The 24,723-nt window shown below is 43.5% G+C and overlaps 1 protein-coding gene across 6 annotated transcripts in view; it reads left to right on the top strand.

Annotated features, from left to right (window-relative positions):
- The window catches only part of DEPDC5 (DEP domain containing 5, GATOR1 subcomplex subunit), a 196,914-nt gene that overhangs the window by 89,997 nt on the left and 82,194 nt on the right, over positions 1-24,723 (top strand). For 4 of the 6 annotated variants that reach the window (XM_073582814.1, XM_073582816.1, XM_073582813.1 and 1 more), the window contains exons 21-23: positions 6,868-7,082; positions 18,557-18,760; positions 21,596-21,731. In XM_073582814.1, coding sequence (XP_073438915.1) covers positions 6,868-7,082; positions 18,557-18,760; positions 21,596-21,731 — 555 coding nt within the window. Of the gene's footprint in view, positions 1-6,867; positions 7,083-18,556; positions 18,761-21,595; positions 21,732-22,359; positions 22,423-24,723 lie in introns of all 6 variants that reach the window. The other 2 variants (XM_073582811.1, XM_073582815.1) reach the window with 1 other exon arrangement.

Consider the following 24,723-nt stretch of genomic DNA (forward strand, 5'->3'; position numbering starts at 1 on the left):
ATAGACACAGGGAGCGACCAGATAAACGCGTCACAGGATAAAAACCTCTTGGTAAAGTATCTTTTTTCAGCCGAGCTAAAGAAAATTTGGGCTGAATCTCCGGTTGTAGACCCACAGTATCTCGCCTGGCATCCCAAACTCTTCTGTCTGTGCCGGATGGGTCATCCATTAAAAATCCCACGGACCGTCAGAAAATCAGGCTCGCTCTGTTTTTGAGGCCTCCGGTTCTGCTGTCTATACATCTTTCGCTGCAGCCTGGGTAGCTAAGGCTGGTTTCACATTTGCATATCTGTGCGCAGCGATTTATCCACATAGATCTGCATGCGTCATGCGTACATATCTTTACCATGGTGTACGCAGGAACATACCTTCGCTTGCGGATGGGTACGCATGCGTTGTTTCGCATTTTTTTTGGCGAACGCATCATGTTGCATTTTTTTTTAGGCATCAAATATGCACAGCCATACGCATGCAGATTGTGGATGAAGTACGTCAAAACAACGCATTACTGTCTATGGGAACTCATTGGTACGCAAGGACATGCTTACGCATGCGTTCTTCAGAGCAGGTCCAGGAAGTGTTAAATTAAACGTTGTTATTTTTGTTAATGAAAATTCTTTTTTTTTCTTTCACAATCCCGGTCTCCCTCTGTTTTCTTTCTCTTTATTTAAACGTGTGTATTTTTGGGTGAAGTATTAACGGGTGTTACAGTCAAGGTGTTTAGTATTAAAGTTACAGTGAAGGTGTTATTAGTCAGCAAACATTACAGGTACATTTTACTTATTAGCGGTTTAAACCATTTAGTCTTGCCATGCCACAAGTCCAATATCAGAAACAAAGTAGGCAGCAAACTTATCCCTTATTTGGGCAACTTCCACTGTTGTCCTCAGTGGGTGACCTTGGTAATCTTGCAATGTGGTAGCAACAGGTTCATCAAGTTCTAAGTTGGGTCGCTCTTTTGCCAGGATGTAATTGTGCAGAACACCACACGCTTTCTCAACTTCTTCAATTGTCTCAGTTTTTAGATTGATGGGTGTTCCCAAAATGCGCCACTAAACCAAAGGCACGCTCCAGCTCTTCGTGCCCTTGTCAGTTGGTAGTTGTAAATCTGTTTGGTTTTACGAGGTTGGCACACATTTGAAACTCCTCATCCCCAACCACAACAAACGGCATTGCCGGTCCTTCAGTGTTCAGAAGAGGTTGTAGCTGTGGAAAGTTGAAATTATTCCCATACACACATTGGCCCATGTCTGTTTTTGAAGGTCTGTGAGTCATTTCTTCATCCAAAACAGCCAACGTCCACGGCGATAAATCGACAGTCAGCATCTGCAATCGCCATGAGAACAATAGAAAAATATTTTTTGTAATTGAAATACTCTGATCCACTTCCAGCAGGTTTCCTAATCCGAATGTTTGCCGTCCACGGCCCCCAAACAGTTAGGAAAATTACAAATGTCCTGGAATTTTGCAGCATTTTCCAGCCAGAGTTCAGTTGTGGGTTGGGGGAGGAATTCTTCATGCAGAACGTCACATACAGCACGGCAGGTGTCTCCAACAATCCCAGAAAGGGTGGCCACTCCAATGCGGAATTGAAAATGTAGAGATAATGTCACTCCGGTAACCATGAATGTGCGGAACAGAAAATGGGGGGGGGGGAAAATCAGTACATGGTTTTTATAACAATAATATTAATGACAGGTGTTTCTTTTTCAAAATTACGTACCTTAGGGTCACCAACAGACTTTCCTCAGCAGGAATTGCTCGACGTAGCTGTGTGTCCTGCCTGGTGATGGATCCTCGGACACGTTGCAGCAAGTCATTGAAGCTCTGTTCCGACATCCTCCTGTAGTCGAAAAACCTCTGAGGGTTTGCACGCAGCTCGGTGTACAAAAAGTGGGAGATTCCACGGCGCTCACGACTTCAACGATGGGGAATTGCCAGTAGCGACGACGACAGCTTCTTCGTCTTTCTCTTCTTTCTTCTTCACATGCCACAGTAAGGGCAACAGCCAATTTCAAGTCCAAATCCAGATTACGATAGAAGTTCTCCATGCCAAGATTTATCTTGCAGCTGGATACAGCAGCAAAAGTTAAGGATTTCATCTGTACAAGGGTCTATATACAAAATTTCCATGAGACACTCCCATTGGACAGGGCTTAAGTCGAGGAAAAGCTTTGTCCCATCGAACGCATGTGCATAAATAACACAAACGCATGCAAACGCCGCATTTTTTTGGTGTAATGCTTAAGCTGATGCTGATAAACGCTCCGTTATCATGCGTTTTGGCATGCGTTTGCGCATGCAGATGATACGCTGCGCACATATACGCAAATGTGAACTTCGACCAGAAGACCATTGCCTTAGGCTGAGACCTTAGCCAAGTCCATTCAGAGCAGTAATTTTCCCCATGAGGCTGTGCACCTTGTCATCTAAATTTCATCGTGCAGGTGATTACCTGGTACACGCATCTTTGGATGCGGCTGGCTGTGCTGCTCTGTCAGCAGCTATAATGCCATCACGATCAGAAGAGCATTATGGCTCAGAGTGGAAAGCGGACTCCACATCAAAAAAGTCTATCACATCTCTTCCTTATCAAAGTGGCCGCTTATTTGGGGAAAAGCTGGATCCGCTTATTTCCGATGCTACGGGATGGAAGAGCAAATTTCTTCCCCAACAGAGATTTAGGCGTCCTTTTCGCAGACAACATCGATTCAGTTTCCGATCCTTTCACTCGAGTCTGGGTTGGTCCACTACCACCACTTCTTCTGGGTCAGGGTGCTCGCCACGCAGGGACAGAGGATCCCAGGTCTCCTATAGGCCCAACCAGCAGTGGAAATCTCGACCAAAACAGTCTAATCTAAGGGACCTAGGTCTCAAAGATTTTCCGCCCGGTGACTCCTGGCTCTGTCCGGTTGACACCAGCAGGGTAGGCGGCCGCCTACTTCTATTTGGTCAGGTCTGGCTTTCCGTCGTCCACGACGAATGGGTCAGAGACCTGGTATTGTCCGGATGCAAGATCCATTTAGCTATGCACCCACCAACACGTTTCTTCCTCTCACGTTCTCCAACATCAGAGGCAAGGGCAAAGGCTTTTTCCCGAGCCATAGACGCATTGCGTCACGACGGCGTCATTGTCCCCATTCCTGAAAGCAAAAGGTTTCAGGGTTTCTACTTGAACCTTTCTTTCCAAAAAAGGACGGAAGCGTAAGACCCATACTAGACCTCAAACTTCTGAAAAGGTTCGTCATTTCTGCATGGAATCTTTGCATTCAGTTATCACTTTAATGGACGGGGAATTCTTTGCATCCATCGACATCCAAATTGCTTACCTGCATATCCCGATTTTTTTTTTTTTTTTTTTTTTTCCTCCCCACCAGAGATTCCTGCGCTTCTCCATGCACGACCTGCATTTCATTTCACTACCCTGCCCTTTGGCCTCGCTACGGCTCCTAGTGTTCACAAAGGTCATGGCGGCCGTCATGTCCATCTTGCACGCTCGGGGCGTGGTCGTTCTACCCTATCTAGACGACCTTATGGTCAAAGGTCCGTCTTTCCATGACTGCGAGGAGTCCGTCCGCATCACTTGCAACACTTTCTCGCCTGGGCTGGATGATAAACTTCAGCAAATCCTCTCCCGTCCCAGCCCAGAAGATATCCTTTTTAGGCATGACCCTGGACACATCCTGAGGGTTGGTAATTCTCCCTCGAGACAAAGTCCTAGCCCTTCAACAAGGAGCCCGTGCTCTTTGTCATTCACCCCCTCATTCCATCCAGTTTGCTATGAGGGTACTGGAAAAAATGGTGGCCGCAATGGAAGCGGGCCCTTTTGCGCAGCTGCACCTTATCCCCTGCGACATGCTCTTCTGGCGGCTTGGGACAGGAACCCGCTCCCCCTTGACCGCAGGTGCAGTTTATCCTGGAGGGTCAGGCAGGCTCTCGTGGACATTGAGCTCTTCCCTCAATCAGGGGAAGTCTTTTCTCCCAGTTCAATGGCTAATGGTGATTACCGATGCCAGACTTTTGGGCTGGGGAGCAGTCTTTTGTCACCACACTGCACAAGGCCGCTGGTCAATCTGGGAATCGAGGCTCCCTATCAATGTTCTGGAGATCCGTGTGATACAGCTGGCCTTGCAGCAGTTCCATCATCTTCTAGCGGGTCACCCAATCCGAATCCAATCGGACAGTGCCACGGCAGTGGCACACATCAATCATCAGCGGGGTACCCGCAGCAGGGCGGCCATGTCCGAGGTAACTCACATTTTCTGTTGGGCAGAGAAGAACCACTCGGTACTCTCAGCGGTGCACATTCCAGGTGTAGAAAACTGGGCAGCAGACTTCCTCGCCTCGGGGGAGTGGGAGCTTCATCCGGAAGTTTTCAACCAGATCTGTCTTCACTGGGGGACCCAAGATGTGGATCTGATGGCATCCAGACTGAATGCCAAAGTTCCCCAGCTTATAGCGCGGTCTCAAGATCAATTAGCGGGGATGCTCTGGTTCTTTCGTGACGCCACTTTCATCTTCTGTACATTTTTCCCCTGCTACCTTTTACTTCCGAGGGTCATCAGGAAGGTCAAGGCGGAAGGAGTCCCAGTGATCCTGGTAGCTCCGGACTAGCCTCGCCGCGCATGGTTCGCAGTGTTGGTGCGCCTCATTGCTGACGCACCCTGGAGGCTGCCGGATCGTTCAGATCTGCTTTCCCAGGGTCCGATTTGCCACCAGAACTCGGGGGCCCTGTGTTTAACGGCGTGGCTGTTGAATCCTGGATTTTGACCCAGGCTGGGTTTTCTCAACAGGTCGCCTCCACAACGGTTAGTGCGCGTAAACCCACGTCAGTACGCATTTATCACCGTACCTGGAAGACATGTTTTGCTTGGTGCAAGGATCGTGGCCTTCCTCCTCTCGTCTTCTCCATTTCCACCATTTTAGAGTTCCTACAGGCCGGTCTGGACTCGGGCCTGGTACTCGCATCTCTCAAGGGCCAAATCTCCGCTCTCTGTCTTATTTTAAAAAGGATTGCGACACGACTTCAAATGAAGACTTTCATTCAAGGGGTATCACATGTGAACCCTCCCTTTTCGCCTGCCTTTAGAGCCTTGGGACCTCACTTTGTTCTGAGCCCCCTACAGGAACCCCCCTTTGAACTGCTTCAGGACATTTCGTTGGTTTTTCTGTCCTGGAAGGTCGCCTTCCTTGTTGCGATCACATCTATCCTATGAATTTCGGAACTAGCTGCGCTCTCCTGTCGGGCGCCTTTCCTTAATTTCCATCAGGACAAGGTTGTCCTCAGGCTGTCCCTGGTCATCTCATCCTTCCATCTTAACGAGGACATTGTTCTCCCTTCATTCTGTCGGGCCCCTGTTCCCAGGGTGGAAAGGGCTCTCCACACTCTGGACCTAGTCAGAGCTCTGAGAAGGTACGTCTCAAGGACTGCGTCTTTCAGAAGGACGGATGCTCTGTTTGTTATCCTGGAAGGTCATACGAAGGGTTTTGCCGTTTCAAAGGTCGCGATAGCCAGGTGGATTCGCTCCACTATCCAGGTGTCATGTCGTGTCAGAGGTCAGCCCATCCCAGCGGGGATCAGAACACACTCCACTCGGGCGGTTGGGGCTTCCTGGGCCATTCGGCATTAGGCGTCGGCGGAACAGGCCTGTAAGGCTGAGACTTGGTCCAGTCTATATACCTTCTAGAAGCACTATAAGGCCTGTTTCACACTTCCGTTTTTTCAAATCCGTCAAAATCCGTTGTTTTCCGTAAAAAAACGGATCCGCCATTTTTTGCAGGATCCGTTTTTTTTGTCCCATAGACTTCCATTACGGTTACCGCGGATCCGTCAAAAAAACGGATCCGTTTTTAAAAAAACGGATCCGTTTGCATCAGTTTCCGTCAAAAAATGGAAATGGATCCGTTTGGCGGACACAAAAACGGAAGTGTGAAACAGGCCTAATTTTCACTCCCAAGCTTCCGCGTATGCGGGTCTGGGCAGAAGAATTCTGCAGGCTGCGATGGCGCACATCTGGAAAGTTGTTACGTGAAGGCTAATCCTTTGTGCTGTTTTCCCACCCAGGAACTGCTTTGGGATTTCCCATGGTCCTATGTTCCCCAATGAGGCGAAGGAGAAACAGGGATTTTTGTGTGTACTCCCGGTAAAATCCTTTTCTCTGAGCCACTCATTGGAGGACACAGCACCCACCCTGTTGGCCATATGGCTTATGCCTGTTCTCTGAGTTGTCATGTTGTACTCTTCTATGTTAATATTTTTCCTACTGCTTTTGCATTGAACTGGTTCTCTTGGAGCCTGCATGAGGGTGTATTCTGCAAAGGAGGATCTAACTTTTTTGTATTAACTGAGTGTCATGCTGCTGCCACTAGGAGGCTAACACCCATGGTCCTATGTCCCCCAATGAGTGGCTCGGAGAAAAGGATTTTACTGTGAGTACACACAAAAATCATATGTTCTGGCTTTCTGACAGCGGAATTTAAGGCCTTCCATTCCGGGTGCACATTGACCCCTCCCATGCAATGTGAGTGAGTGACCATGGCAGTTAGGGGCCTATTCTAAGGGAGCTAAAAAAAAAAAAAAAAAACACAACTTGTCCTGCACTAAAACAAGCAACGATCACAGAAAATTAGAAAACTTAATACTGTTAGAAGAAAGGGAAGAAAAGGCAGGTGAAAAATTGGCCACAGCTGGAAGGAGTTCAATTATGTAGAATTTTACACTTTGTCATACGTAACTACGGAATTTGAAATACCATTCTCTGTTTCGTGTTGGATTATTAGTTACATTTTCTGCTGTTTAGTGTTGGATTATTGGTTATATTTTCTGCTTTATACAAAAGATGATGACGAGACCTTTCTATTCCACAGGCCTGTGAGAGAGACTCAGACAAGGAAAAACTCTGGTTCTTATGATGCATCCTGCAGCCCGTCACAGCAGAGTCGTCCCTTTCCAACTGAAGAAGGAAGGAGCCAGACATCGGATGAAAGTTCTCTAGGCAAAATCTCCAACATCCTGCTCATTCCTCGACCACATCTCCATCAGTATGAAGCCAGCAGTTCTCTGGGCTATACCAGTAATAGAGGTGAGTAGTCTTGCACAGACATACACTGGTATGTGCAGACATGCACCTAAACATTCAGAATACCTTTTATGGTTGTGGCGGAAGGATTTGGTGCTTAGCTTTTATTTCCTTTTGTTGACCTCTTTTTCACTTGGTACTGTCAGTGTTCTGCTGTGATCAGCTAACCAATGAATAGTATGCTGCCTTTTGGAGTCTACTGGAGTAGAAAAAATCCAACTCAGATGATCATATCAGAGGCTCAGACTGCTCCCGTGATTTTCACTGCATCTTTGCTTGCTCCATAGGCTTTTCTAGGAAGTCTGCGTGTTGAATGCTGATTGCCATTCCTGCAAAGATAGAATATCTATAAAATCTAAACCCTCATTGACAAAAGGATGTTTTCCAGTATGTCCCTCCTGACAGCACCACCAGGAGGTAGTCCTCCTTATCCTTGATAAGGGATAGGAACACACAAGAGGTTAAATAGCCCCTCCCCCACCCGTGTTTTTCCTGTCCCTATCAGGGTCAGTTTCATGAGAGGAAAGGTCTGTGCGCAGAAGAACTTAATTAGAATTGCCGGACTCGGGGCGATCGAAGGGGAAGGGGTATTCGTCCCTCTCCTTTATCCTGTGGTATGGTCCGGGGGCCAACACCTATGTCGGGTGAGGTCCCTCAGCCTTCTAGTTGACCAGGAGCTCCTGGGACAACCGCTTCTCCCTGAGGAAGGCTCTCTGCTTATTCACAACTATTCACTGCAGCATACGTGGGGAGAGGAGATTCAGCTCTGATAATGTGCCTGGCGTACGTTCCAGTGTAGAGCACATTTCTGGTTTCTGGCGGAGCGCCATGTGAGGCTTTTATTGCCCAGTGTGCTTTCCAGCATGGAATGCACTTCCGTGTTTGGGAAGTAAGGGCCGGGGAAGTCTCCACTGGCATGCGTTCCACCTATTCCCCATGGGCCGGTGGCCTGGAATTATGGATAACGAGCAGCAGATGATAGAGGCTGCGCCTGACAAATCACATTGGAATCTAGGTGAGAAGGCTTTATTGCACTTCCTGGGGGTCATCCCTTTACCAGTGCGGCTAGCAATGGAGTGTCAGAATCCTGACCATCCTAAGGTTCTTTCAGAGATATCCCTTGGTTAAGTGAGTGGAGTCTGGGGGTAGAGATTTCCCTTCCTTATTCCATCTCATAGCTATACTATATTGTTGCTTTTTTCTTAGGACAAGGAGAACCCTAAAAAAATCTATTTCTTCTACAACCCCTGCAAAAATTTTGGAATCACCGGCCTTGGAGGATGTTCATTCAGTTGTTTTAATTTTGTAGAAAAAAAGCCATTCACAGGCATAGCACAAAACTAAAGTCAATTCAAATGCTTTTAACAACCTTCCCATTTTGTTTGTATTTGGTCCAGATTTTAGACACAGCTGACTGTGAACAACCAACATTTTTTGCAACATTGCATGATGATTTACCCTCTTTTAAGAGTTTGATAATCCTCTCCTTTGTTTCAATTGACATCTCTCATGTTGGAGCCATGATTCATGTCAGTCCACTTGATGCAACAGCTCTTCAAGGTGTGATCACTCCTTTTTAGATGCAGACTAACGAGCAGATCTAATTTGATGCAGGTGTTCGTTTTGGGAATGAAAATTTACAGGGTGATTCCATAATTTTTTCCCTCAGAATTGAGTGATTCCATAATTTTTTCCCTATGCTTGGTTTAAAAAAGTAAGCATTACTGACTACCACATTTTTTGTTCTTGATTTCTTTTAGTGTTTCTTAAAGCCAGAAAGTTGCCATTTGAATTGACTTTAGTTTTGTGCCATGTCTGTGATCGATCTGCTTTTTTTTTTTTTTTTCAACAAAATTAAACAACTGAATGAACATCCACCAAGGCCGGTGATTTCTTAGTTTTTGCCAGGGGTTGTACTTCAAAGAAGAGAGTTAAAAAAAAAAAAAAAAAAAAAAAGTGCCACATGTAACAGGAAGCTACAAGAGGCGTATAGGAAGCGTCCATGTTTAAAGTGCAAACCCTCATTGATTAAAGGATGTTTTACCTTTTATTGATTTACATTTTAAATAATATTTCTGGAAGTAATTGTATGGAGAATCTTAGAGTTTCTGTTTAAAGGGAAGCTGTCACCAGGTTTTTGCTTTCTCATCTGAGAGCAGGAAAATAAGACGGATTCCAATATCATTTAGTTTACTGGTTGCAGCAGTTGTGACACAATCTGAGTTCTTAGATGTAGCAGGAAGTAGAGCTGAGAAAGCTGCCCCTGCCCACACCAAGCTCCTTGTTCATTGTCTATTGACTGTGAGCTGCTTATAATAGGAGGGTGTGTGGTCAGACAAGGGCTACTGCTAGCATCAGTCTAGGCAGTGATAATCTCCTGGTGGTAAAACATTCTTTGTAAGTAAAAAGCACACAACCTAATAAATGACACATTGCTGAAATCTGTGTTTCAAACCTTTTATACTTCTGTCTTTAGGTTACATAGCAAAAACCTACTAACAGATTTTAAAGGCAATGTAAAGATGGTAGAAGTTGGCCTAACTTGCTGATTTCATTTGTGTTTGGGAGCCTCCTGACTTTTCCCAATGTCTGTAAAAAAGTGGTCTGATTTTAAACATTCCAATTGCTTTAGCCCAGTAGGTAAGCCATTGGTGGAAGGGTGTATTCACATTTTTTTTTTTTTTTTTTTCTTTCAAAATCTATATAAATGCCTGCTTGGCTGTGTGTGCACAATGGTGGAGTCTGGATATGTGTATGATCTACTTTATTCTTTTTCTGTTTGCTTTGCAGTTGAAACAAACTGCTGTTCCTTGTGGGAAACCAGTTCAGACCGTTGGACAGACTAGTGTTCTAGAAAAACAAGCCTCAAAATCACTTTTTACATCACCTATGTCTAAAATAAGCTTCAGACTGCAGGTTTAATAACCCTTTAAATGACAGATAACTGTTTCCTCATGGTGTGATTTCATTATCAATATCAGTGGAATTAAAGTAAAAAATGTTCTGTTCATTTTCCCATTACGATGTGACCGTTAATAATGTGGTTAGAATAGTGAATAATTATTATTGCTCACATGTAATCCTCCTGGCGTGTTTCGACCCTGTTTACACTCCTGTCATATAAGCTTCTGCAGCATTTCCATAGTTACATGATCACGTTCACCCCCTCAGCCCGCTCATTATGACTCACTCATTGCATGTGATTTACACATTCAGGACTTGCCTAAGCAATGGGTATTTAGATTTTCATCCTTTTACCATGATTTTGGGCTTTTATGTCCAGAGCATTTCACCCTTTGTAATGCTGCAATCTAAAAAAGATGGGGTTTTTTTTCTTTCTTAGTCTGCCTTAAGTTTTGTTTTTTTTTTTGTTTTTTTTTGCAGGACTCATAAGGGCGTCATGTTTGTTAAAACTGGAGCAGAGCTCAATGATTTTTGTAGATCTTTTTTAAAAGAAAAAAAGTGATCAGAAACAGGAAAACCATTTTAACCCTTTCATGCACCACGGTGTAACTGTACTACATGGTGAAGTGTTAATTGTGCACAATTACATACACATAGGACGAAGCAGGCAAAGGAACTGTGCCATCTGCCGAGGACGTCGGATGTTACATACAGCTTTGTGTGATCCCGACTGACCTCTTTACATACCACAGGTGCTATTGACCACAAATGTAAAAAGTTTTACAGTGGACTTTTAAGGAGGCACCAGAAGGGCTCCCTACCAGATTCTATGAATGACGCCATAATAATTTTAATAGTAAAACACAAGAAAGATGTGTCAAAACCTGACTCATATAGGTCAGTCTTTCTACTCCCAGTGGATATTGAACTTCCAGCTAAGATTTTAGCTAATGGATTGATTAAAGTTATTAGAGAATTAGTACATGAGGATTAATCTGGATTTATGCAAAAAGGCATCTACCGCTATAAATCTGAGACGTCCATTCCTCAACCTTTAACTGAGCTCAAAGGGAGATGGCAGAAGGGCGGTTATTTCCTTGGACGCTGCCAAAGCATTTCACTGTGTACAATGGAGGTACCCAAGGGTGGGCAATTTTCCCGAGGGGCCACATGAGACTGTGACTGTTGTGGAGGGCCAAACCAATAGGCCAAAATTAATTCTATTCAATATTAATATCGATTATATTATGGATTATATTAATAATTGTATCACTTAATATTGAGCAGAATTAAGTATGCGGACATCCCCCTATATATCATTTTGAATCCGAATGATACAGCCTGTTCTGTTTATCGTATGAGCCCCCCCCCCAACATCCCCTTAAATACTGTAAAAGCCCCACACAGCCTTTCCCAAGGCCTGCATGAGCCCCACACAGCTTCCCCCCAATGTGCGGCATGATCCCGACGCAACCTCCCCCCAATGTGCAGCATGAGCTCCATATAGCCTCCCCCCCATGTGATGCATGAGCCCCTCACAGCTTCACTTCGGTTCCGTTCCCCTGCACTCTTCTCTCCCTGCCTCCGGTGCACTGACTATTCCATACACTGTGAACGCAATGAAATGATGTCATCGAGTCAGCTGTTTCACGTGCTGATTGGTGGAGGAAGTGGCCGGAGGCACCTTCTCCACCAGAGAAATCAGCGCAGATGGAGACAACGAGCGGGCACGAGGTGCGGACTATGGGCCTCTGGTTTCCAGCCCCACGACTGTCTCGGTCAGTGGGCCGGATTGAGACAGCCAGAGGGCCGGGTGTGACCCACGGGCCGCACTTTGCCCAGGTCAGGAGTTACCTGTTGGCAGCTTTGAAAAAGATGGGCTTTGGCCCTTACTACATTGTTTTAACCTGGCTGTTAGACCACTACACAGTTGCAAAAATTTGAGTGAATGGCCAACTCTCTGAGACTTTCAAATTACTGAGGGGCAGTAGACAGGGATGTCCGTTGTCTCCCTTTGTCTTTGCCCTGGCCATTGAAACCTTGTGGTGTCGCCTAAGAGAGTCAAGAGATTTTACTGGGTTTAAATATAGAGAAACGGAGCAAGGGAGTCTCTATCCAAATGATATGCTGCTTTTTATAGATAATGTAACTTCCTCAATCAATCCAATAATATCAATCATAACAGACTTCAGAAGGTTGTCGGGTTTATCAAGTAATTGGAATAAATCTGTCCTGATGCCAGTAGATCCTCTGCCCTATTCTCCAATAGTGGAACAATCTCAGTTACAAATTGTAGACAAGTGTAAATACTTGGGAACAACTGTCAGTGCCAAGTCTAAAGAATATGGAACAGTAAACATAGACCCTTTGTTATTTAAATTTAGAACGAAGGTTAGCACATGGTACAAACGCCCACTATCAGTTCTAAGTAGAGGAAATCTTATCAGATGATCCTTATGCCACAACTGTTGTATGTGCTACATAATTCTCCTCTTGGCTTCCTTCCCCCATGTTTTGTTAAGTACAAACTATGTTCAGGGAATTATGATGTAAAGAGCATGCACAAAGAAAACTACAAACTCTCCAGCATAATAAGGATGAGGGTGGATTGACCATTCCTGATCCATGGCTGTATTTTATTGCATCCCAATTGCAACACCTTCATGGATGGGGGGGGGGGGTGTAGAAATGACATGGGAAAGTCGGGTGCTCTTATGTTACAGAATGTGAAATGGGCCCTCCCCTCTGTGTCTTCTGGAGTCTAGGATGTCACCTGGAGGGAATCCTTTTATTCCAACATTGGCGTTAGTGTTTAATGTGTGGGACAAAGTAAAAAAAACTTATGGGTATTAGGGTATTCACCTAATACACACCACTTTGGCTTAATCCCAATATGAGTGAAGTATCAAAGTTTAAGGGTAAGGGTTTTTCTGATTGGGAGCAAAAAGGGATCTGGTCGCTAGAACATTTACAAACTCTGTCCTTTTAAAAGTTTTCAACAACCCCAAGGGGAATTCAGTTTATCGTGTAACACTTTTTACCAATACCCACAAATCCGACTTGCTCTTTCAGCTCAATCTGGTCTGATGGATCTTGGCATACAACATCATCTCCTAATAGATACTATTGGTTCTACAGGCCATACAAAGGGTTTATTTTCTACCATATGTTGTCTATTATCCATATATTATTGTCCATATATGCTTATTGTCATCCCAACTGGATAATCACCCACTGACAGCTAAAACTAAATGAGAGGCTCATGCAGGCACTATATCGATGGAGCAATGGAGGGAGATTCTAGTAACTGTTCCAAATTATCTCCTTGTGAGGCCCAAAGGCTCTCTCAACTAATTTTAATTCAGAGTATACAAAACATCAAGTTTTTACACAAGATAGAATAACGCCAAGATGCAGAATGCCCTACGTGTGGGATTGATGAGGCGCATTTGATGCTTATGATGTGGGAATGTAGACAAGCTCGTTTTGGAGTGAGGTCAACCCCTTGACAGAACATGCAAAACACAAGCCGCGGAGACACCATCACATGTTTCTCAACTCAAGCAGTGACTAGCCAGGTCTTTCCCCGGGAAGGGCACCTATGCAAAAACATGGTATCCATCCACAGACAGCTGTTTCGGGGTATTGCCCCTCATCAGTGTGGAGTAGGAAACTGGCTAGTAGGAGCAATGCCTAGTAAAAGACTGTGAAAAATGAGGATGAATGAACTCATGGAGATCAACATCCAACACTGCGGAGACACCATCACATGTTTCTCAACGCAGTGATTCTAGAGCAATGCCCCCATCCCTTATGGGAAATATGCAAAAACATGCAAAACACAAGCCGTGGAGACACCATCACATGTTTCTCAACGCAATCAATGACTAGCCAGGTCTTTCCCCGGGAAGGAACAACCATGGGAAGGGCATTCTTCAATGAAGGAAACCATGTTTTGGCATAGGTGGTTTCCTTCATTTTTCACAACCCCTTGACAGAAGGCGTGTACGGAGTGACATTATATAATAGTTTTCCGTATATGTATATTGGGATTATCTGAAGATGGTGAGGATCCTGACTTGCCCCTATTCATAAGTATCTCTTCTTTATCTCAAGCACGTAAACTTCTTGCATTTCATTGGTTAGACACAACCTCCATGTGTGGGAGAACTACAGTTGAAGGAGAAGTAATATAACCTGGTTGGAAAGAGGAGTCTGTCATAAACGTAACTCTATTTGCAAATTTGAAAAGATATAAGGTCCTTTGGTGGATACTCCAGGGCTGCCCACAAATCTTCTAATTAGCGAGACTATTTACGATCCTATCCCTTATTTGTTAGTCCTCTTTTTTTTCCTTTTCCCTCCTTCTACGAATGTTATTCTAGAACTGCTCTGGAAATGAAAATAGTCCTCTTTGGAATGTTGGGATTTGGGTTTAGGGTGGGTTAGGCAATTGAAGTTTAGTTCCTTTGTTTATGTGTTAGACAATGGACTTATGTAATTTTGTTATTTGAAAGATGGAAAATTTGTGATTGAAGTTTTTTCAATAAATATCATTTGATTAAAAAAAAATAAAAAAATTACAGTGAGAAACTGCTCCTTCGATCACCTTTTTGGCCCCCTCAGTGTGATCATGATCTTAAAGGCCTCCATGCACTTTATACTTTTGTCAGCCAAACCTCCCGATATGGGTTCGGCTGACTGTTTAATTTTGTCAGGGGGCATTTACCAAGTGATGGAGAAAATGTCGATAACGCAAGTCCCATGTCGGTCTGACAAATTTGTTCTCCGTGAGATAATCTGGGAAAGAGCTCTCCTGTTGTATGACTTGGCAAATTATCCGCCAGAGCATCATTCAACTGACAGCCATCTAATGTGTATTGCCAGCCTAACAATGCCACTTGGCCTATTATACCAAACCATCAACGGTGTTTAAAAATTAATGTAAATATATAATCCAGAATGGTTTATTTTTTGTTCTACCATCCAAAAAGTGAAAGAAAAAAAAAGAAAAAAAGTTATACATGCACACAATGGCACCACTGAAAAATAACATTGAAAAATTTTAAATTTAGGACTTTCATAATATGGCGACATGTAAACAATTTATTTTTTTTCCATGAAATGTGTATTATACAAAACTTATAAAACATAAATAGAACGGTTTTACATTTGAGATCGCTATAATTGTACTAACCGACAGAACAAAGATTATGTTCAGTTTGCTCAGTGTCAGGAATTGTGTAAAAATTTAAAATGTAAAACAGAATTTCTGGCTCTCTTTTTCAGTCTTTCTTCCTTCAGAGTTGATAAAAGTTGGATGTGTTACATGTTCCCCGAAATAGTGCAACCCACTAACAATTACAACTTATCCGACATAAAAAAAAAAAAGCCCTCGAGCAACTGTTGAAGGAAAAATAAAAAAATATTATGGTTCTTTGAATGCTACAGTGAAAAATTTAAAATATTTCCTAAAGGACAAATAGGTTAGTCCTGAAGTGGTTATTAATGAGGTCTGTTTGATTAATATTTCTCTATTTCTATTGTGCTTTGTGATGCCAAATACTAGTATGGTATGGCTACAAGGCGAAAACCTAAAGTCTTTATCTTTCCTATAGATTTAGATACATCTTTATAGCAGATAAGGTCAGGGCAGATGGAATAATTGTTGGCCAGTGGTATTGATTGTATGTTCTACTATACAATGTGTTTGATGGGTACACATTATTAAGACACCAGTCCAGCGTGGTTTTTTTTTTTTTGTTTTTTTTTTTTCTTTATTGCACCGCTACAGTGGTGCCTTTAATAATGTCATTCCCTGCCTCCTGTCTTACTCATCTTCTGCTACATTCATCCTTTTCCTGCCCCCCTGTCTGTTTCTGATGAAAAGTGACCTAAAGGGTGAAACCGCTGGAAGGTGAGTATAAGTATGGGGTTAGGGGGCTTACATTTAGGCTGTGTGCCCACGATGCAATTTTTAAGCGTTTTTGCTGCGATTTTCGAGGGCGAAAACGCTGCGAAAACGTTTAAAAATCTTGTACAGAATGCACCCCATGCATTCCTATGGCATTCCGCACATGCTGTGCTAATGCTGCGCTTTTTTCCGCAGCGGAATCGCATCGCGGAAAAAATCGCAGCATGCTCATTCTTTTGTGCGGAATCGCAAAGAATTGCCGCGATTCCGCACCGATAGGAATGCATGAGAATCGCTTACTTCCCGCATGTGGCTATGCCCACCATGCGCGTTAAGTTAAGTTAAGCGTCTCATGTGCGGTTGGTACCCACGGTGTGGAGGAGAGGAGACTGTCCTCCAGGCCCTAGGTACCATACCCCTGTAAAAAAAAAAGAATAAAAAAAAACAAAATCGGGGTATATTTACCTTCCAACGTCCCGCGCTGCATTCCCGGCCTCAGCGTTCCCAGTAATGCCTTGCGGCAAGGTCCTGTAATGATGTAGTCTCGCGTGACTCTAGCGGTCTCGTGAGATCGCTATAGCAATGCGAGACCAACGTCATCACAGGTCTCGCAAGGCATTACTGGGAACGCTGAGGCCCGGGATGGCAGCGCGGGACGTTGGAAGGTAAATATACCCCGATTTTTTTTATTTTTTAATTATTTTTTACATTCTTTCTTTTACTATTGAGGCCGCATAGGCGGCCTCAATAGTAAAAACCTGGTCACACTTGTCAAACACTATCAATCACTTTCCAAGCGATGCTTCAAATCGCTTGGAAAGTGCTTGAATATTGCACGCGAAAATCGCGGCAAAATCGCGAACATAATCGCGGTAAAATCGCGCGGGGAAAAAAACGCTCGATTTCTGGGAAGGAGTCCGGTTTTCAGTGTCTGGATTTAAACGCTACGTGGGCACATAGTCTTAAAGCGCCACTCCCGCGCTGACAAAAAATAAAACCCGCTGGTGTGGGGTGCTTTAAAATGAACCTGACAGATTCATGCCACCTGTGTCATTGTAGCCTTGTGTGTTTTATTGTAAATAGTGATGGGCGAACCCCCCAATGTTCAGGATCGGTAGGTTCGCCCCAGTTTTTTGTTTTTTTTTTTTAAGTTCGGGGCCGGAGATGATGGGAACTTGCGTCCGAACCCTGAGCTTGTACTTTTACAGATATGGGGGGGTGTGTGGAAAAAAAAAAGATTATAATTATAACATTATAATTATACTTACCTGTCCAGCGACGCATCCTCCCATCCCGCTGTCTTCCGGCCGCATCTGCTTCCAGGGCCGCTCATTAACTTCCACCGGTATTCACTGCACTCGGCAGTCTCCGGCTTTTTCCGGCAGTGTTCGTGGGTTGTCGTGCCATGTGGGCTCTGAGTGGTTATGGAGCATAACTTATTGTGAGGCAGTCTAGGAACTGCTATACATGGCTTAAGGAAGTACTCCCATCAAAGTTTGTATAATCTTGATATATTACAATCATGGTATTATACAGCACTGTGTACTTACAATTGCTCATTTTGCCTTTCTACTCGGTGAATTCTTCTGTTTTCTTTGCTCTGTGTAGAAACAGGAAGTCTCTTGTCCCTGCATTTATCATTTCCATCTTCGGCTCCTGAGTCAGCTGCTCTGGTCCTCCCCCCTTCCATTGACTTTTGCAGTCACTCATGACTCATACAGGGAAGTTTTACCTCCTGTTTGTACATAGATCTTAGAAGGATTCAGGTAGTCAATTAATAATCATGTGATATCATAGACTTTCATCATAACAATTAGATGGGTAGAAAGGCAAAATGAGCAATTTTCAGTACACAGTTCTATATAATATGACTGACGTATATTAATAGGATAAGAATTTTGATGGGAGGAGGGCTTTGGGATAGTATGAGGTGCTGTAGGCACTACATGATTTTATCTGTATACAGTATGGCATGGTGTGTATTGCTGAGCACTATCTGCAATGTGTGGGAGCCATAGGTAATGCATCTGAACATTCTACGACCATTTAGGCTTTCACACACCTCATGACACATTACTGTGAGCATCAAACATTGACGCACCTTTATTTAAATTTTTGGAAAAAATTTTTTTGTCATTTGTCAATCATTTGGCATTGATAACAAATGCTGCTGACTTTGCACTAAGTATACTTGCAACAGTTTTAACATGTCCAAGTGATAAGTCATTGTCTTATGTTTCTTTGAATGCCAGTATCGCCGGAATGAAGTGGCGAAACTTTAAAAAAAATAAAAAAATAAAAAAATTTATTCCACTCTGTAGCCAATATTACATTGTTTATCTGGTTCAACATGAAATATTTGATTGGTTGTCTTTAAAGTTTAGTGTTGTGTATAAAGCAATGAAGGAAGGAAAGCCAGGTAAAATATCCCCCCCCCCCCCCCCCCTTTTTTTTTTTTTTTTTTTTTTTTTTTTTTAAATAAAGATATCCAGCTGTCACAGATTACAAGGCACATATATAGGGGTTATAGGGGTGTTGCATCATTTGATACATAAAGTTGGTTATAAGAGGAATAAGGGAGCAATAACCATATCATTTGTGAAAAAATAACCTTCAGTACATCCAGGCATTCTTACACTTTATTCTCTTTATCTTGCAGATTTTTTAGAAAAGATGATGGAATCTCAGCAGCGAGACTCAAGTGCACCTGGTAGATTTCACGTAGGCAGTGCAGAATCAATGCTACACATCCGTCCTGGAGGATATCATCCGCAGCGAGCGCTGATCAACCCTTTTGCACCCTCGCGCATGCCAATGAAGCTGACATCTAATAGACGGAGGTGGATGCATACGTTTCCTGTGGGTATGAACCGACCAAAACAAATTATTTTTTCTTGCTGAGATCTTCTAAAGGGAACTTGTCAACTCCAAGGGTAGCGTGAAGTAATACAGACATGGATGCTAGTGGGTTGTCAATTGTGTTAATGTGCAGCATACACCCATTGAAGAATCCATTGTGTGGCAGGAATCCGATGTATTCATGAAATGCTTCCTTTCCCCACCATACAACTGCAGATTATCAGCTTTCTCCCTATTGCTGTGCATAAGGAGAGGACTGTTAATCATCATCTGGAGTTTGGTGGGTGTGGGGCCTGAATCTCATAAATACTTCAGACTCCTTTGCTGGCAGATAAGTGACTGACCAGTAAAATTAGCATAAGGAATCAGACCCTCAGGCTGTGTGCACACGATGCAGATTTGCAGCGGTTCCGCAGCGGATTTTACCGCGCAGAAACGTTGTATATCCGCATTGTGATGTACAGTAGCTTTAAAATGAATGAAAAAAAAAACCCGCTGTGCAGACGCTGCGGATTTTTCCGCGGTACAAAATTCGCAGCATGTTACTTCTTTTGTGCGGTTTTCCATCTCCCCTGTCACAAAATCCGCAGGGGGAAAACCGCGATGGAAAACCGCACAAAAACCGCATGAAAACCGCGTGAAAAATGGAAGAAATCCGCAGGAAAAATGCAGGTCATTTGACCTGCGGTTTTCTTCCATTCTGCACGGAAAAATCCGCAGGGCTCAAAACTCCGTCTGCACTCAGCCTCAAAGAAGGATTATCCTAATACATTTGAGTTGGTCCCTTGCGTAACACATACAGTGGGGAAAATAAGTATTTGATACACTGTCACTTTTGCAAGTTTTCCCACCTGCAAAGAATGGAGAGGTCTGCAATTTTTATTGTAGGTACACTTCATCTGTGTGAGACAGAATCTAAAAATACAAACCAGAAATTATATTATTTTGCATTTTATTGCATGAAATAAGTATTTGATCACCCACCAACCAGCAAGAATTCAGGCTCTCACAGACCTGTTAGTTTTTCTTTATGAAGCCCTCCTACTCTGCACTCATTACCTGTAGTAATGGCACCTGGTTGAACTTGTTACCTGTATAAAAAAAACACCTGTCCTCACACTCAGTCACACTAAGTTGACCTCAGCAATGTATCGAGTACTTATTTTCCCCACTATACATAGTGTTTTGAAAAAGTGTTCATACCCTGTGAAAGTTTTCATATTTTTTCCCATGTTACACCCACAAAATTAAGTGTGTTTTATTAGGATTTTAGGTGCTATGTGAACAAAAAGTAGCAACTTTTTGTGACGTATAAAGGAAAATTGTGACATGCATTTGTATTCAGCTCCCGAGTCAATACTTTGTAGAACCATCTTTCTCTGCAATTACTGCTGCGAGTCTTTTGGGGTATGTCTCGACCATATTTGCACTTTCAGAAGGCTGAAAGTTTTGCCTGTTTGTCTTAGCAAGCTAGCTCTAGCTCAGTGAAATTGGATGGAGGTGTCTGTGAACAGTAATTTCCGAGTCTTGCCACAAATTCTCAATGGGATTTAGGCCTGGATCTAAACCAGTGTTTCACAAACACAAGCCCTTACATCCCCCAACTGGCCATGTATTCAGGTTTTCCATAGTACAGCACAGGTGGGACAATTCCTGATGCCTTGCTGATACTTCCACCACCTATTTAATACTAAGGAATTCCTGAAAACATTACCTGTTAGAGGCTGTGAGGACTGGAGTTTGGGAATCACTGATCTAATCCATCCTATTGTAGCTTTAGCAGTATGTTTAGGGATGTTGTCCTGCTGGAAGGTCTTTTGTAGCCTCTAACAAGTTTTCCTCCATAATTTTCCATCCATCTTCCCATCAACTCTGATCAGCTTCCCTGTCCTTGCTGAAAAGCTTCCCCACAGCATGAAGCTGCAAGCACCATGTTTCACAGTGCGGGCGGTGTTTTCAATGTGTTGTGTAGTGTCAGTTTTCCACCACACAGTTTTGCATTTAGTCAAAGTTCTACTGACCAGAGCACCTACTTCCACATGCTGTGTCCTTTACATGGGGTTTTGCAAACTACCAACTGGTCTTATGGCTCGCTTTCCAAAAATATTTTTCTTCTTTCCACTCTTCTCTAAAGGACAGATTTAAGGAGTATAGGACTAATGGTTGTCCTGTGGACAGATTCTCACACCTGAGCTGTGGATCTCTGCATCTCCTCCAGAGGGACCATGGCTGCTTCTCCTATTAGTGCTCTCATTGCTTGGGATATCAGTTTAGGTGGACAGCCATGTCTTCGTAGGTTTGTAGTTGTGCCACACACCTTCCATTTTTGGATAATGGATTGAACAGTGCTCCATAAGACGTTCAGAGCTCAGGCTATTTTCTTTTTTTCTTTACAACCTAACCTTGCTTTTCGCTTTCTCTTCTCTTGTGTTTTTTTGTTTTCACTCTGTTTGATCCCTAATATTCTCAAACAAATCTGACGCCTTCACAGAACAGCTGTAGTCATACTGAGTAAATTACACACAGGTGGACTCAATTTGCTAGTTATGAGACTTCTGGAGGCAATTGGTCACTCAGGAGTTTATTTAGGGTTATCAGACTACAGAGAGCTGACTATGATTGCACATTAAAATGTTGAGATTTAAATTTTTAAATAATTAGAAAACCGTGTATCAATTCCTTTAAACTTGACAAATACTTGCTACTTTGCGTTGATATCACATAAAATCTTAATAAACTATATTTAAGTTTGTGGGTGTAATGTGAAAAAATGTTGAAAAGGTCACAGGATAGGAATACTTTTTCATGGTACTGTATCTAAAAATACATCTTTTCTTAGGGCCTTCTGGAGAAGCCATTCAAATACATCACCAAACAAGACAGAACATGGCTGATCTACAGGGGAGTGGACAGAGAGAGTTGGTTCACTCCTCGGCAGAGCTTCTTGAGCTGGCATATCATGAAGCCACTGGTAGGTGAGTGATCTAAGCTGAAAACAAGGTGGCATATATTGGTGAGTAGACTTCTCACTGAATGTTTTCTTCAGCTGTTAAAGACCATGATTAGCTCCATCCACCATAATTTCCCACCTCGCCAACATCATCAGTGAACAAATAAAGTCTTGGTGCTTCCTTATTTGATTTATTGGATCGATATGACTTTACAATTGCTATGCTTTAATTAACGATTCAGGTAAACACATGATTCACGTGTGCGCATTGTGCCTGTGAGGTGCCCATGATGAATAAACCTTATAAAGCTTTCCACTACATAAAGTACAAGTTTATTAATGGTGAATCTATAATTGTATATCCCCTGACAACTCCCTTTGCACCTCTGGAATAAAATGAAGCAATTCAAACCAGGGAGTCAGACACCCACCACTGCAGAATGCATACTGCCCGTTATCAAAGCAGATACTCGCTGTTCCAAAATAGCATGTGCCTGATGATTATCTGAGAAGTTGTAGGAAGGTTTGTTTGTTTGTTTTTTTTTGCGGGTGCATGCAAAGTCTCCTTGTGAGTTTTTCACGTTGAATATCAGAGATCCAATTCCATGGATTGCCTGGATTATTCCCATGTGACAACTGCTGTGTACTTGCAGGCCAGTATTGTCATCAATAAAGCGACGTCTATTCCCTTATGACAGCCGCCGCTTCAAAATGGGGTGAGTGGGCATACAATAATGTGTGACGTCACGAGCTATCCTAAGCAGCGTCTTTCACAAGACTGCTATGTCTACCACTTTCTGTATATTGCCACTGGTGGGAAGCGGTAGTATTGATAGTAGCAGAATCTCTCCTCATCATGACTACAATCAAATAATATTAGAATACGTTAGAATGTAAGAATACAAATACGGTATGCAAGGGTTAGCTACAGCTTTGCAGCCATGATTTCTAAAACTACATTGACCCCATGTGGATTTTAAGCATGGTCCACATGAATGATTCTGCTTCTATTAGTAATAATTGTATTTCTTTCAACACTTATTTTTTCAAGAATACCTGGGCACGTACACTCTTTCCTTGGAAGGGATCCTCTAATGGCATAAATATCTAGCAGAAGCAGTGTTCCTGCTTGCTCCAGGGCCTTTTCAAGATCTCGCTCACAACAAACAATGCCATAGTGTTTCTCCTTGCACGCTATAAAATAGCTTTCGAGTAGGGGGAAAAGGAATAGCCACTATCAAATTTTCTGGCTGGTTCTGCTATCCCGTACCGTAACAAATAATCGGGCATGTGGAATCCCTCTTTTTCCGGTCAATTATAAACCGTGATTATTGGAAGACCGCAATGTATATTAGATCATGAAACGATCCCTCTGGAGTCAGCAAGTTCAGCCAAGCTTTGTCTGATGTGTATTGTAAGAGTTAAGGTATGTTACCACATTGCATTTGTGTGAATGTTTTTGCTGTAAGAAAAATGCAGCATTTTACTGTACCAGTAAAGTGAGATTTCTGAACTCTTATGTACATGCTGCAGTCCTTGCAGATTTGGGGCGGCTTCAAATGTGCAGCATGCTATTTCAGCGTTTTTCACCCATTAAATGTATGGAAATAAACAAAGTAACAAAAGCACATGCAAAAACGTGTTATTTTTGCGAAGTTTTTTTCCTGTCAACGCTCCAGTATTGCAGCAGATTCTTCTTCTGCAAATGCTGTACGTGGATTTTTTGCTGGAAAACAACACTCCAAAAATTGTCTTAAGCATCATGTCCTAATTGAGTATTTTCGGCGTGCTCGAATAAATACTGGAGTCGCAGTATCTGCATGTTTTGCGTTTAACAGTAGCAACTAGAGTTGAGCGACTTTGGTCGGATCGGGATTCATGAAACAAAATTTGTTTCAGATGAAACTCGTCCGACTAGGGCAAAAATAAGTCTGAGTTTCGTCCGAAACCCGACCCCAATGCACGTCAATGGGGGATAAAAGTCGCCATTGAGTGGATGAATGTCATCTGCTCAATGGCGACTTTTATTCCCCATTGACATGCATTGGGGGTCGGGTTTCGGACGAATCTCCTGACTTTTTTTGCCCTAGTCGGACGAGTTTCATCTGAAACAAATTTTGTTTCATGAAACCCGATCCGACTAAAGTCGCTCAACTCTAGCAGCAACATATACAGGGATTACTTAACAAACTGGCAATCCCTGCATGTGTTGTGGCTGTCAAACAGCCGTGAGACATGCAGCCATGGCGACGTCAGTATTTTTTCGGGCACGCCGAAAATATTCAATTAGGACATGAGCGTGCTCGGATATCACCTTATCAGAACACGCTTGCTCAAAACTAATCATCAACCATGTAACCAGTGGAAAGGCATGCTCTTGAGTGACCACAACATCCTATCTTTCTTCCAGAAAAGATTTGTCTTTACATTTGAAACCATGAATAAGAAAACCACCACAAAATGATTCTAGATTTGTCACTTATGATCTTGGACTGACATACTGTGTTAAAAGGAATGTGTCAGCAGGTTTTTCCCTTCACCCATGACAGCACACCTGAGAGAGGGATCTGCCCCGCCAGGACAGGAACCTACTGAGATATAAGGGGCGGCACCTCTCCCCTGCTTCAGTTGGGTTCCTGTCCTGGAAAGGAATCCCACTGTTGGCGGTGCCTATCATGGGCGAAGGGAAAAAAAAAAAAGTCTCAGGCCCGTCCCGGCGTGGGAAGAACAGGGGTCTCCCCTGTAGCGCCGGCCGTCGGGTCCTGGATGCACAGTCCCCGGTGACACCTCGGGCTCTGGGTTCGTGTGGGCGCTGGTGGCGGCTCCTGGAGGCCATACTGCGCCGCACTCCCCTCGCGCGGTCCCGCGATCTCGCTCCCCCAGAGCACCTAGCAGGGTAGCCACGGGCGTCTTCCGGCCGCTGACGTCAGTGGCCCAGAGTATCGTGGGCACGCTGACTGACATCAGCAAAGGCGACGGTGTCTTGGCGCCGGGTGCCGCCGGCCGTCTTTCTGAAG

Source organism: Dendrobates tinctorius, unplaced genomic scaffold, assembly GCF_039654945.1.
Source record: "Dendrobates tinctorius isolate UK_male_01 unplaced genomic scaffold, ASM3965494v1 ptg000073l, whole genome shotgun sequence".
In the NCBI taxonomy this organism is placed as follows: Eukaryota; Metazoa; Chordata; class Amphibia; order Anura; family Dendrobatidae; genus Dendrobates; species Dendrobates tinctorius.